The 13,909-nt window shown below is 44.1% G+C and overlaps 1 protein-coding gene across 1 annotated transcript in view; it reads right to left on the bottom strand.

Moving 5' to 3' along the window:
* Window positions 1–3,542: 3,542 nt before the first annotated feature.
* LOC136388174 (kinesin-like protein KIF28P) overlaps window positions 3,543–13,909 on the bottom strand; it is an 80,550-nt gene continuing 70,183 nt past the window's right edge. Inside the window, exons 17-23 of the mRNA XM_066360145.1 lie at window positions 11,148–11,422; window positions 9,582–9,716; window positions 8,451–8,617; window positions 8,103–8,209; window positions 7,717–7,864; window positions 7,290–7,480; window positions 3,543–4,261 (exon numbers count right to left, since the gene is read on the bottom strand). Of these exons, the coding sequence (XP_066216242.1) occupies window positions 4,109–4,261; window positions 7,290–7,480; window positions 7,717–7,864; window positions 8,103–8,209; window positions 8,451–8,617; window positions 9,582–9,716; window positions 11,148–11,422 (1,176 nt within the window). The 3' untranslated portion in view covers window positions 3,543–4,108. The remainder of the gene's footprint in view (window positions 4,262–7,289; window positions 7,481–7,716; window positions 7,865–8,102; window positions 8,210–8,450; window positions 8,618–9,581; window positions 9,717–11,147; window positions 11,423–13,909) is intronic.

The following is a 13,909-nucleotide window of genomic DNA, read 5'->3' as shown; positions in this document are numbered from 1 at the left end:
GCTTCCTGTGTACAGCTGACACTTGTGCTTGTCATTGGTCTTCCCCGACTTGGTACCTGTGTCATTTTATGGTACCTTATGTCCTTAAAATGATACAGCTGGTAAGTTTCTGTTGGTTTTCACTACCTAAGCAAAATTTTTCTCTGATTTACTTTTTGTATTTTAACTAGGTTTTCCACTATAGCCCTAAAATAAGGCACAGCACAGGACTTTTTCTTTTGTGGTAAGCCTATAATAAACACACAAAGTGTTCTGTGCTTTATTTATGTAAAGAGGGCAGCCACTTCCTTTATGGAATTTCTGCTGTACAGTGAGAAGCATGACATAGCTATTATTGTGTGAGCAGTCCCTTCTGTGCTACCTGTATGGAAGGAAGAGGGTCTCTAACTTGAAGAGGAAGATTCCTGGTGGTAGTCCTGTTCATCCTAACTTTGCTTCCTCTGTCAGGGCTGGTCTGGATCTAGTCTCAGCCGTGTCCTAATTTGTGGGACCGGAGGAAAGTTTTTTTTAATTTTTATTAATTTTAATAGGGTGACATCAATAAATCAGGGTACATATGTTCAAAGAAAACATGTCCAGGTTATCTTGTCATTCAATTATGTTGCATACCCATCACCCAAAGTCAGATTGTCCTCCGTCACCTTCTATCTAGTTTTCTTTGTGCCCCTCCCCCTCCCCTTCACCTCTCCCTCCCTCTTCTCCCCCCTCTTCCCCCCCAACCACCACACTCTTGTCTATGTCTCTTAGTCTCGTATTTATGTCCCACCTACGTATGGAATAATGCAGTTCTTGTTTCTTTCTGATTTATTTCACTCCGTATAATGTTATCAAGATCCCACCATTTTGTTGTAAGTGATCCGATGTCATCATTTCTTATGACTGAGGAGTATTCCATAGTGTATATGTGCCACATCTTCTTTATCCAGTCTTCTATTGAAGGGCTTTTGGGTTGTTTCCATGTCTTGGCCACTGTGAACAATGCTGCAATGAACATGGGGCTGCATGTGTCTTTACGTATCAATGTTTCTGAGTTTTGGGGGTATATACCCAGTAGAGGGATTGCTGGGTCATAAGGTTGTTCTATTTTCAGTTTTTTGAGAAACCACCATACTTTCTTCCATAATGGTTGTACTACTTTACATTCCCACCAACAGTGAATGAGGGTTCTTTTTCTCCACAGCCTCTCCAACATTTGCTATTACCTGTCTTGTTGATAATAGCTAATCTCACAGGTGTGAGGTGGTATCTCATTGCAGTTTTGATTTGCATTTCTCTAATAACTAAAGAAGATGAGCATCTTTTCATATATCTGTTGGCCATTTTTATTTCTTCCTGGGAGAAGTGTCTGTTCATGTCCTCTTCCCATTTTTTTATTGGATTGTTTGTTTGTTGTTGAGTTTTATGAGTTCTTTGTATATTTTGAATATTAGGCCCTTATCTGAGCTGTTATTTGAAAATATCATTTCCCATTTAGTTGGCTGTCTATTTTGTCAGTTTCTCTTGCTGAGCAAAAACTTCTTAGTCTGATGTAGTCCCATTCATTTATCTTTGCCTTCACTTCCCTTGCCTTTGGAGTCAAATTCATAAAATGCTCTTTAAAACCAAGGTCCATGAGTTTAGAACCTGTGTCTTCTTCTATGTATTTTATTGTTTCAGGTCTTATATTTAGGTCTTTGATCCATTTTGAATTAATTTTAGTACACGGGGATAAACTAGTCGAGTTTCATTTTTTTGCATGTGGCTTTCCAGTTTTCCCAGCACCATTTGTTGAAGAGGCTTTCTTTTCTCCATTGTGTGTTGTTGGCCCCTTTATCAAAAATTATTTGACCAGGCCCTGGCCAGTTGGCTCAGCGGTAGAGCGTCGGCCTGGCATGCGCGGGGGACCCGGGTTCGATTCCCGGCCAGGGCACATAGGAGAAGCGCCCATTTGCTTCTCCACCCCCCCTCCTTCCTCTCTGTCTCTCTCTTCCCCTCCTGCAGCCAAGGCTCCATTGGAGCAAAGATGGCCCAGGCGCTGGGGATGGCTTGGCCTCTGCCCCAGGCGCTAGAGTGGCTCTGGTCGCGGCAGAGTGTCGCCCCTGGTGGGTGTGCCGGGTGGATCCCGGTCGGGTGCATATGGGAGTCTGACTGTCTCTCCCCGTTTCCAGCTTCAGAAAAATACAAAAAAAAAAAATTATTTGACCATATATATGTGGTTTTATTTCTGGACTTTCTATTCTGTTCCATTGGTCTGAGTGTCTATTTTTCTGCCAATATCATGCTGTTTTGATTGTCGTAGCTCTATAATATAGTTTGAAGGCAGGTATTGTATTGCCCCCAGCTTCATTCTTTTTCTTTAGGATTGCTTTGGCTATTCGGGGTTTTTTATAGTTCCATATAAATCTGATGATTTTTTGTTCTATTTCTTTAAAAAATATCATTGGAATTTTGATGGTAATTGCATTAAATTTGTATATTGTTTTGGGTAATATGGCCATTTTGATTGTATTTATTCTTCCTATCCAAGAACAAGGAATATTTTTCCTTTTCATATCTTTTTCAATTTCCCTTAACAATGCTTTGTAGTTTTCATTATATAGGTCCTTTACATTCTTTATGTTTATTCCTAGGTTTTGTGGGGGGGTTTTGAAATCGTGAAGGGGATTATTTTTTTGAGTTCATTCTCTCTAATGTTTTATTGTTGGCATATAGAAAGGCTATGGAATTTTGTATATTAATTTTGTATCCTGCGACCTTACTATATTGGCTTATTGTTTCTAGTAATCTTTTTGTAGAGTCTTTGGGGTTCTTGATGTCTGAGGAAAGTTTTTATCATCTCTAATATCAGGAAGATGTGCAGAAGCAAGGATACAAAATGAGGGCATGATTAACAACTGGGCCCTATGTCTGACAGCAAGAAACTCACCAGAAGGGCTCTGTTTGATAGTTCAAACTGTTTACCATGAAAATATTACTGGCAGTTTGCTTTTGTGTACCAGGAACTATTCTAAGGGCTTTATTTTACTTTATTAACTGTTCTCATTCCCGTATAACAAAAGGAAAGAGAGACTTAGAGAGGGAAGTCATTTGCCTTAAACTACACAATTCTAGACAATTCATAAGTGACAGGTTTAACTAGGACTTAACCATAGGCAGTTTGATCCCAGAGCTCAGAGTGCTGGCCGTTTACCTCTGGTATCTCCCTCTTCACCTTCAACCTGGATATGGATTCATTTTTATGTGATTTTAAATCAAAATGAAGGAGAAGAGCTTTGCTTTAAAAATGGTAGAAAAAACAGGTTGAGTAATTAGAAAATGGATTAATACATTGATTCTATAATTCAGCTCTGATAGCCAAGTTCATTAAGCTTTTTTTTTAATAAATAAATTTTTATTAATTTTAATGGGGTGACATCAATAAATCAGGGTACATATATTCAAAGAAAACATGTCCAGGTTATCTTCTCATTCAATTCTGTTGCAAACCCATCACCCAAAGTCAGATTGTCCTCTGTCACCTTCTATCTAGTTTTCTTTGTGCCCCTCCTTCTCCCCTTCCCCTCTCCCTCCTTCCCTCCCCCTGCCCCCCGTAACCACCACACTCTTGTCCATGTCTCTTAGTCTCGTTTTTATGTCCCACCAATGTATGGAATCCTGCAGTTCTTGTTTTTTTCTGATTTACTTATTTCACTCCATATAATGTTATCAAGATCCCACCATTTTGTTGTAAGTGATCCGATGTCATCATTTCTTATGGCTGAATAGTATACCATGGTGTATATGTGCCACATCTTCTTTATCCAGTCTTCTTTTTTTTTTTTTTTTACAGTGATAAAAGCCTTTAAGCAAACTCTTGGCCAATACAACAAGAATCCATAAAAGAGTAGTGTCCTTAACAAGTTCACCAAGTCCAAGTTGGCCCCAACACCATGCCAAGTCCCTGATAAATGCAACCCCACCCCAGTTCAGTCTGTTAGGAGCTGTCCCAAGGAGCAGGAGTCCAGGAAAAGTCCATATCCAGGAAAAGTCCATATGGCACTGGAATTGTCACAATTCTATATCATTAAGCTTCTTAGCTGCTCAAGTAATCTTCACAATTCAAAGCTCAGTGTTTTCAGTTGGTGTATCATTATTTGTTATACAATAAACATTCTCTCTTCTTTTTTACTATAAGGGCTACATCATTTTTCAGTTTCCACAAGCTGGATTCAAATAGGTCCCCAAAGTCCTTTAACATTTGCGACTGTTGATATACAAATGGTCGAAGCATTTGATCATCTTCCTAAAAAAAAAAATGATAGTAGTAGACATACATCATTAGAGTGAAAATACTGTATGTGTGAGTGGGGTGCCTAGTAAGTTCTCCCTCTGGCCTAGAAAGCTGCATTTGAAAGTAGCTAGCAGAGGCTGTATGTTCCTGGGAGTATGTTTGGTTCAGGAAGGCCACCTGACTGACCCTTTAGTTACTGCCAATAGGAAAAATTGGAGAGATACTGCACACATTTCAGATTGGAATGATATACAAGGCCAGACAAAAGTAGGTTCTCAGTTGTGAGTATGCAAAACAGAGTTGATTCCTATATTGTCTATTAATGTAGGTGACTCTTCTTTAATGCTAGGTGGTTTGTGTGTGTGTGATGTTTAAGAAATCCTTTCGACTATAAAGTCATACATGAAGAGTCTCCTAAAGGAACTTCTAAAAAGCGTTGGGGTTTTACCTTTCACATTGAGGTCTTTAATTCTCACCAGAATTGACTTCTGGGTATAGTTTTGGATAAGACTCCAATTTCACTTTTCCATGTACATATTTTTAATTCTACAGCACCAGTTATTGCAAAGCCATCCTTGCCCCTCATCTGTGGTTCCACCTCAGTCCTGTATCAAGTCTTCGGTCCTAACTGTATCTATTCCTGGGCTTTCTGTTCTTTTCCTTTGGTTATCTTACCCTATATTTGGGCCACACCTTAGTTTCTATAATAGCATTAAAATAAGCCTAGATATCAGGTAGAGCAAGTCTTCCAACCTTGTTTTGGGTGTTGGTCTTGGTCTTGGCATGGCTTTTGCAGTTCCATCTAAATTATGGAATCATCTCATCAGCTTCCATTACATTTGATTGGCATTCCATTGAGCCTCAGGGAGACTGGACAGATCTACAGTAGCAGCTTTTCCAAACCATGGAGACATGGCATGTTTCCTTCTTTATATCTTTAACGTCTCTCAAACAAGGATTTAAATGTTCTCTATAGACCAGTGGTTCTCAATCTTTCTAATGCTGTGACCCCGCAATACAGTTCCTCATGTTGCGGTGACCCCAAACCAAAAAATAATTTTGGTGGCTACTTCATAACTGTAATTTTGCTACAGTTATGATTCGGAATGTAAATACCCGATATGCATTATGTATTTTCCGATGGCTTTAGGCGACCCCGCCGCGGTCGCGACCCACGGGTTGAGAACTGCTGCTATAGACATACCTAGTTTTATAGAAGTATATAGTACATAGGCCTCAGTACAGCAGGTCTTTGAATCAAGTCGATTTGTTCAATGTCACTTCACTAAAATGTTGGTGAGATGCTGATGGAACTTAACTCTTGTTTATATCATTTGCCTGTGGTAAAATTGCTTTCATTATACATTGTTTCTCTTAAAGTTGCAGAGCCTATGTACATTAACTGAGGACTTACTACAGTTCCTATATTTAATGCAGTTATAAATGGTATGTTTTATTAAAGTGTTTCTGCTTAGTGCTGTTGTGTTTTAATGTAGTTAATTTTTTAAGTATTGATTTTTGTGTTCAGAAGCATTGTAATTCTATATACTTATAAATACTTTTGGATTTTCTGTTTATATAAACATGCCATCTGGGAATATCAACAGGTGGCCCAGTGCAGTGGGGAAGAATAGAGAATGTGGAGCAGCCGTGGCTGGGTCTGGAGGCAAACACTGCTATTTACTAGTTTGTATCCCTACACAGGTCACTTACCCTCTCAGTGCTCTAGACCAGTGCTGATCAACCTGGTCCCTACTGCCCACTAGTGGGCGTTCCAGCTTTCATGGTGGGCGGTGGCGGAGCAACCAAAGTATAAATAAAAAGATAGATTTAACTATAGTAAGTTGTTTTATAAAGATTTATTCTGCCAACTTAGCAAAAATCCAACATAAAGTACTTGGTAAGTAATTATTATTATATGCTTTAACTTGCTGTAACTCTGCTTTATAAATTTTATAAAGTAAAGTTACTTCCCTACTTTATAAATCACCATTACTGTGGAACTGGTGGGCGGTTAGAAAATTTTACTACTAACAGAGATACAAAAGTGGGCGGTAGTTATAAAAAGGTTGACTACCCCTGGTCTAGACTCATCAAATAAAGCTAATCATAGTACTGCATTATAGGGTTGTTGTGAGAATTGAGTCAGTAACTGCAAGCACTTAATTAGTATCATATAAATGTGCGCTATTTTTTTTCCTTTCCAATCTTTATACCTTGTATTTCCTGCCTTGCTGCCCTGGCTAACACCTAAAGTAGTATCCAGCAGCCTCAGAGAGAGTTGGCATCCCTGACTGTTCCCGGTGTGCAGGGAGAGCCCTCTGTGAGTTGCTGTTATGCATACTTGCTGAGCGCCTGTTTAAGATTGCCTTCATCAGATTACAAATGTTCATTTTATTCCTAGTTTGCTTAGAGTTTTTATTATGACAGGACACCAGATTTTATCACGTGATTTTTCTGCATCTATTGAACGAATCATGATTTTTCTCCTATAACTTATTTTTTAATTGACTTTATTAGGGTGCCACTAGTTAACACAATTATACCAGTTTCAGGAGCCCAATTGTACTTTCCTATAGTATGTTTTTTTCTTGTGACAGAGACAGAGTCAGAGAGAGGGAAAGATATGAACAAGACAGACAGGAAGGGAAAGAAATGAGAAGATCAATTCTTCGTTGCGGCATCTTACTTGTTCATTGATTGCTTATTCATTGATTGATTTTTCATATGTACCTTGACCAGGGGCTACAGCACAGTGAGTCACCCCTTGCTCAAGCCAGCAACCTTGGGCTCAAGTCAGCAACCTTGGGCTTCAAGCCTGTGACCATGGGGTCGTGTCTATGATCCCATGCTCAAGCCAGCAACCCCACACTCAAGCCAGATGAGTCCATGCTTAAGTTGGTGACCTTGGGGTTTTGAACCTGGGTCCTCAGCCTCCCAGGCTGATGCTCTACCCACTGTGCCACCACTTGGTCAGGCTACTTTCCTATACTATCTTAATACGATGAATTATATGGCTCCCAGGATTCTGGTTACGTACAGGAGGCTTGTAGTGCCTCACTTTGAGGAACTGTCTTCTCGCCATGTTCATGCTCTGGTAGAACACCTTCAGAGCTGTGGCCAGTTCTCTGTCATAGCTGGCTTGCGGAGTGCTTGTCTGCTTCCCCTCTCGAGCTGGTGGCAGCCGCGTGGTCATCCCAGTTCCCGTCTGGGTATTTGGAGGCTTGTGTGCTGGAGCAAAGAAAAGCCAGCAGTTACTCATGTGTGTATTGATCCAGGTATTCATATATTTATGAATCATGGTGGCATTCCACGGCGTCAGCGTTTATCAGGCACTGATTTGGGCTGCTTTTTCTATGAAACAAGATTTGGAGGCACTGATCTACAAGCTCATTTCTTAGACAAATGCACATTGAAACGTGGGCATTTACAGAGAAGCTGAACAGCACGTCTTGACAGCCTCTTACCTTGCTGGCAAGAACCAGTTTTGTCAAGTGAGTCTTTGAGAAACATGTTTTCCTCTCGGAGGGCTCTGTTGATGTTCCTGAGCAGCTCTGTCTCCTGTTCTAACTTGAGCAGCTTCAGGTGAAGTTCTGATATCTGGTTTGATGGCGTCTTCAAAAAAAAAACAGGTCACATTAGCCTCTTACTGGGTCATTTGCATGTCCTTTGAGTCTGGCAGTGTTTACTGCCATATGAAAACAAGATGGGGGAGGTGGCTCACTCAGGGTACACAGGAGTAATCAAGAGCGTTTGTTAAGGAGAAGGAACATTGATGATCCCCCAGCACCTGTCTAATGAGATTTCCTAGTCATCTGTGACATCCATTTTAATGTCACAGAAATGTACACACCTGGCCTCCATCCACCAGAGTAGAAATTTTCTTGGTGTCCACCATGATGTGGCCTTCAGCTGTGACCACGAGACCCAGCTGAGAGCAGATCAGTCCAGCACAGCCCTCTGCAGTGTGGGGGAGATACCATCAAGGAAGGAAACATCTGGGTTGTCCAGCCCCAGAGAGTGAGATGTTAAACTACATCATCACCTGTGGACTAGAGTCCAGGGACCCAGGCGAAGATGGCTCTCAGCTACTGCTGTCAAAACCCTAGCTACCTCCCTCCTCCACCTCCTCTGTGGCCTTGGCTATATTGATATGATGTCTGACGGAGAATGCCTCATGCAGAACAAGTAAACTTCGTACCTTGAAGACCCCATAAGTCAACAATGAGAGCATTTGTCTGTAAATAATTTAGAAACTCCTGAGATGCATTTAGGGCCGTAAATTGGACAGACTCTTCAATTTGGGGATTCGCAATTTTCCATACAGGCTTGGTATATAAAGGGTGTGGAAGGTCATAGATTCTGTACCTGAGAAAAGAACACATAAAACCGGGAGGGACACGTGTATAAAGAAAAGGACCAGATGAGCCCAGGACTTGTAGCCTGCACTGCTTAGTGACAAGGGATGGTCTCCACTGCGCCTCACAATCACCGCCTCCAGCACTCAGCCATTCAGCACGAATGTCATCACCACGTGGATGAAAAAAGGATTTTCTGATACTTTTTGTGTGTGTGTGATGGAGAGAGGGATAGACAGACAGGAAGGAAGAGAGATGAGAAGCATCAATTCTTCGTTGCAGCACCTTAGTTGTTCATTGATTGCTTTCTCATATGTGCCTTGATCAGGGGGCTACAGCAGAGCAAGTGACCCCTCATTCAAGCTAGTGAGCCCGCTCTCAAGCCAGTGACCTTGGGGTTTCGAACCTGGGTTCTCTGTGTCCCAGTGTGACGCTTTATTCACTGTGCCACTACCTGGTCAGGCGATAAATACTTTCTACTTTAGGTAATCCAGAATTGAAATTCATTTTCTATTTGAGGTGGGTGGGTGGTTTTTGTTCTTCAAAGTCTCCCTTAATTTTTCTTGCTTTATCTTTTAATAATATCCTTTTAGCCTAATTAGTGTAAGCAGATGTGGTAATTCTGACACATTGTAACACAGCCTTTTGTTTCCAAGTAAAAAACAAAAACTACCATTCTACTTAGATAATATAATTTTACTGGATATTTTCCTGATAATTAAAATTTCTGACTCCACCCTCTTCAGTTACTTAGAAGGATTAGTACACAGTGATTACAGTCATCGACCTGGAGGGACACGTGGCTTTTCTCTTTATTAAACAGACAGGGATATAGTCATTTTGGGGTTGAGCAAGCAGAGAAACTTAAGAAAATTTCACGGTAAACTCATTTTTAAAAACTGAGGAAAGACTCCCTCCCCTGCGGCCCAGAGAGTGGGCTGTTTGTGCCCCACAGCCCTGAGGGTGGCTGGTACCCCATCTGAATGCCCCGTTCCGCATCTTCCTTCAGCCACTTGGCACCAAGGCACCGCTCAATGCGGATCTGGAAATCCATCCTCTTGCCCAACAGCTCCAAGGGGTCAATAACCACATCCTCCTCACCACATGCTCTAGAAACAGAAGAAGGGAACATTGCTCACAGGTTAGCCTGGCCCGAGCAAGTCGGGGTGGTGATGTCAAAGGGAAATATATAGGCTCCTTAAGGGATGGCCATGTTCACTGAAGGAAGAACAGGTAAAATTACCAAGAATTCATTTGTTCAAGAGACACTTAATGGGAGCCCACTCAATGTTGGCACTCGGGTAAGATGTGGACCTTCCCAAGGAGGAGGCAGGACTCTGTGACAGCTGCATATAGTACACACCCAGGTGTGGGTGTTAAACTGGCAGGGGAGACCTAGTGAGGTTCCCACTGGGACAGAGAGGCTGCCACCTAAGGGGAGCCAGCTTGATGGCCCAGAGACGGCCTCTCAAGACCCCGTTTTCCTTGCTGAGTTCTTCAGTGTCACCCCCCCCCGCCCCCAGGCCGACAAGCTCAAAAAGCAGTTTGGACAGCTTCCCAACAGGGGACCTCTCCTACGTCAACCAAGCTCCAAAAGACAGACACCTATAAACTAGAATTCCACCTTTTTGATTCGTGATAGGAAATAGAACCACTAGGAAGCCTAGAAGCCTGAGGTAGTCAAGTGACCAGAAAGTAGTTTCGAGTCCCTGTAAACATGGTGACTCGATGGCCGGCTAGGTCTCTGAGTCCTGGGACCTTGCGGTTCTCATACTCCCTCTTGAGCCTGTGTCCTCTTCACACAAATATTGCACTGGAAGTGTGAGGACCCTGGCTCCTAGGCCAGATACACACCACCCTCTGCTTTGAATTGCTGTGGGACTTTCACTTTTATAAAAACTGCCTAAATTGCCTCTGGCCTAAAGAGAGGAAATGGGGAGTGTGAAAGGTAGTGGAGAAGAATTCAAACAAAGCCTGTACTCACAGAAAGGGTGGATAACAGGACAGAGGGATGCCAGACAAGGAAACAAAAGATCCCCCAACCCCCCACCTTGAGAAAAGGAACAGAAAAATTACTGCGCCTGTGCCAAGGATGGAGAAGGAGTGAGCTTTCTGCTTTTGGCTCTTGGGGCTCACCAGTGAGTGGGGAGTTCAGTGTGGGAGAGAGATCACTGTGTGGTAGACACCAGACCTCATAGGTGCCACCCTGGCTGCTGTACTCTGAGTGCCCGTTAGGGGGCGCCAGCCCAGGTCTTTGGTTCTCACCCCGAGCTTCTCCTGACTCTGCAGGATGTCCTCCCTGTCCCTTTGGTCCCCCAGGGCAGTGCTGAGCTGCTTGAATACTGCTAGGCATGGATTTTAAATATTCCATGTCAGCTGATTGGCTGCCATGACAAATATCAGATTTGATGAGGTCAAGTCATTAATGACCTTTCTGGGGTACCAAGGTGACCCCCCACACCCAGGAGCACTCAGGCTCACTCTGAGTTTACTCCGTGTGACCAATCCGGAACTAGCACGGTGGGGGAGGAGAGACCCACCGTCCTGCTGGGGAGCAGGGGGTCACATGGATGTGCAGCACAGCCTCCGCCAGCCCGTCGCAGTTCAGGAACTCCACCTGCTCCTCAAACTGCATGCAGTAGGCCAGTGACTGGAGCCAGATATGCGCTGAGCCTAAGTGGACGACCTCGACAGGATCCCAGAAAGGGTCGTCTTCCTGGGCTATGTGGCTGTCTTCTCCGTCTAGAAGGTGCTGGTACAATTCCTCCATCAGGAATTTCCTGTTGATGAACTTGGCTTTTGACCAAACCCACACCTGAAAACACAGAGGTAAACCACCAGTATTTGATTTCATCTGTTGCTCTAACAGTTCATTTCTACGATTTTTCCTAGCATGCCTCTTCTGATGGGCTGGGATCTTGGTAGCCAAGATCACATAACCATGTTATCAAACTCAGCTTGGGTGAGGTCCTTAAAGTGCACCATATGCAGTTCTGACCTATTATTTAGCACTGCTTGAGTTGCTGCAGCCCAGGACTTGACTTAGAGGAGATGATGAAGGAGGTGGGACTCTCCCAAGAGAAAGGAAGGTTTGGTGCCTGTGGTATATAGACCAATGGTCTTGAAAGCTGACCGTGTCTCAGTCTCCAGAACCAAGAGGGATTCATTCAGTTTGCTTATAACTGACCTTAAAATAGGGGAATTAGCTTGCATGATCCAGGTCGGTCCTGTGTAATCACAGGGGCTTAAATGTGGATGAGAGAGGCAGGATAGAGGGTCAGAGGAAAAGCCACGTGGCAGAATCAGGTCAGAGAGATGCTGTCAGTTGACCTAGAAGGTGGAGGACAGGGCGGCGAGCCAAGGAAGGTTGGCAGCCTCTAGGCGCTTGAAAAGACAAAGAAATGGATTCTTCCTCGGGCCTCCCGAAAACAGAGTAGCCCAGCCAGCACCTCACTTTTGACCCAGTAAGATGTGTGTTGGGACTCTAACCTGCAGAACAGTATGTGTGAGCAGAAAGTCCAGGACAGCAGCCTGCCACTGTCTGTCCCTCCTAGGTGAGGGACGGGGCCTCTATCAACACTGGCTACTGAGAGAGAGGATGAGTGTATTAGCCTCAGGATAAGGGATTCCAGTTAGACAAAATTTCTTGACCATAAATGTTACATCAGAAGTGGTGACCATGTAAAACCAGCAATTCCTTCTCTGAGCAACTTGAAAAACAACAAAAAACTAACATAAGTCATTCTTTCAAGTGTTACATATCTTCATAAAATGGACTTCCTGCAGATACTAAAAAGACTTCCCTCTTTCTCCGTTTGCCTCCAGTCAAGTGGAGAACGTAGTGTTCCTCTCCAGGGGCGTTGCAGAGTCTGAATGGCAGTGGCATGTGTTACAGGAAGCAAAGTTCAAGGGGCTTCTGGCTGGTGTGGGTTTTCAAAGAGTAAAGTACTAAGTTCATGGGAATCAGATAAGGGAATCAGTCCACTGCATCATGACTCGCGGCATCAGACCACAGGCCCTGCGGCAGGTAAAACTGATATTATCCTCAACAGGTCAGCGAGGCTCGGCAGGACTGGACGGGCAGGGACACCCTTGCAGGAGGGCCCGCAGGCCTGGCACATGGACTCCCTGGCTGGAAATGCTTTCACCTGAGCCAACAGCCTCTGGGAAGGTACTGCTGGAAAGTAGCCTCAAGCTGGCAGCCTTCCCAGTGTAGAAAACCCTCCCAGCCTTCACATGGCCCTGGCTTGCTCCTGAACGTGTCTGTAATGTGTGACCAAGAGTCACACAAACTGCCTTGTGGCTGATGCCATCTCCTCCCAGGAGCTGTGGTGGCATCCCCGGTGCACATGGTCTGTGGGTGAACATTTGCAAGGTTTACCACTAGAAGTGCCACTTGTGTCTGCACCTGGACCCACTGTGAGGTGAGCCAGCATCACACATGCTGCTACAGACTGAACGCCTGTGTCCCCACAAGTGAATGTATGTCAACACATAACCCCCAGTGTGATGGTTTTAGGAAGTGGGGCCTATGGGAGGTGGTTAGGTCATGAGGGTGGAGCCCTGTGAGTGGGATTAGTGCCCTTATAAAATAGACCTCAAATCACTTCCCTGCCTGTCCACCATGTGAGGACGGTCACCTTATGAACTAAGAAGAGGGTTCTCAGCAGACACCAGGCCAGCTGGTACCTTGATCTTGGACTTCCCAGTCCCCAGAACTGTGAGAAATGTCTGTCGTTGAAGCCTTTCCATCTTTGGTATTTTGCTATAGAAGCCTGAGTGGACTGAGACTACGTCCCTTTCCTTCCTCCTAGGCAGAGCTGATCAAAGGAAGGGAGGAGGAAGGAAAGGAAACCATCTCAGAAGTTGGGGCTCAGAAGTTGAGACTCGGCAGTGGCCCTGACTCAGGCCGTTCCCTGCTGCTCAAGGCCTGGGGGCTGGTTAGGCTCCAAGGTGGCAGACACGATGTGACACCCCTTGAACAGATGACAAATGCACGTATTCACTATATAATGTGAACATACACATTTACAGGCTTCTTTGTGTCATATTTCACAATTTTAAAAAGTTTTTTAAAATTGATCTTTATCTAGAAATTTTTTTTTTTTTTTGTATTTTTCTGAAGCTGGAAACGGGGAGAGACAGTCAGACAGACTCCCGCATGCGCCTGACCGGGATCCACCCGGCACGCCCACCAGGGGCGACGCTCTGCCCACCAGGGGGCGATGCTCTGCCCCTCCGGGGGGTCGCTCTGCCGCAACCAGAGCCACTCTAGCGCCTGGGGCAGAGGCCAAGGAGCCAT

The sequence above is a fragment of the Saccopteryx leptura genome, chromosome 1 (assembly GCF_036850995.1).
Source record: "Saccopteryx leptura isolate mSacLep1 chromosome 1, mSacLep1_pri_phased_curated, whole genome shotgun sequence".
NCBI lineage: Eukaryota > Metazoa > Chordata > Mammalia > Chiroptera > Emballonuridae > Saccopteryx > Saccopteryx leptura.
Note: the sequence above shows the minus strand (reverse complement) of the source record. Positions and strands in the feature narration are given on the sequence as shown.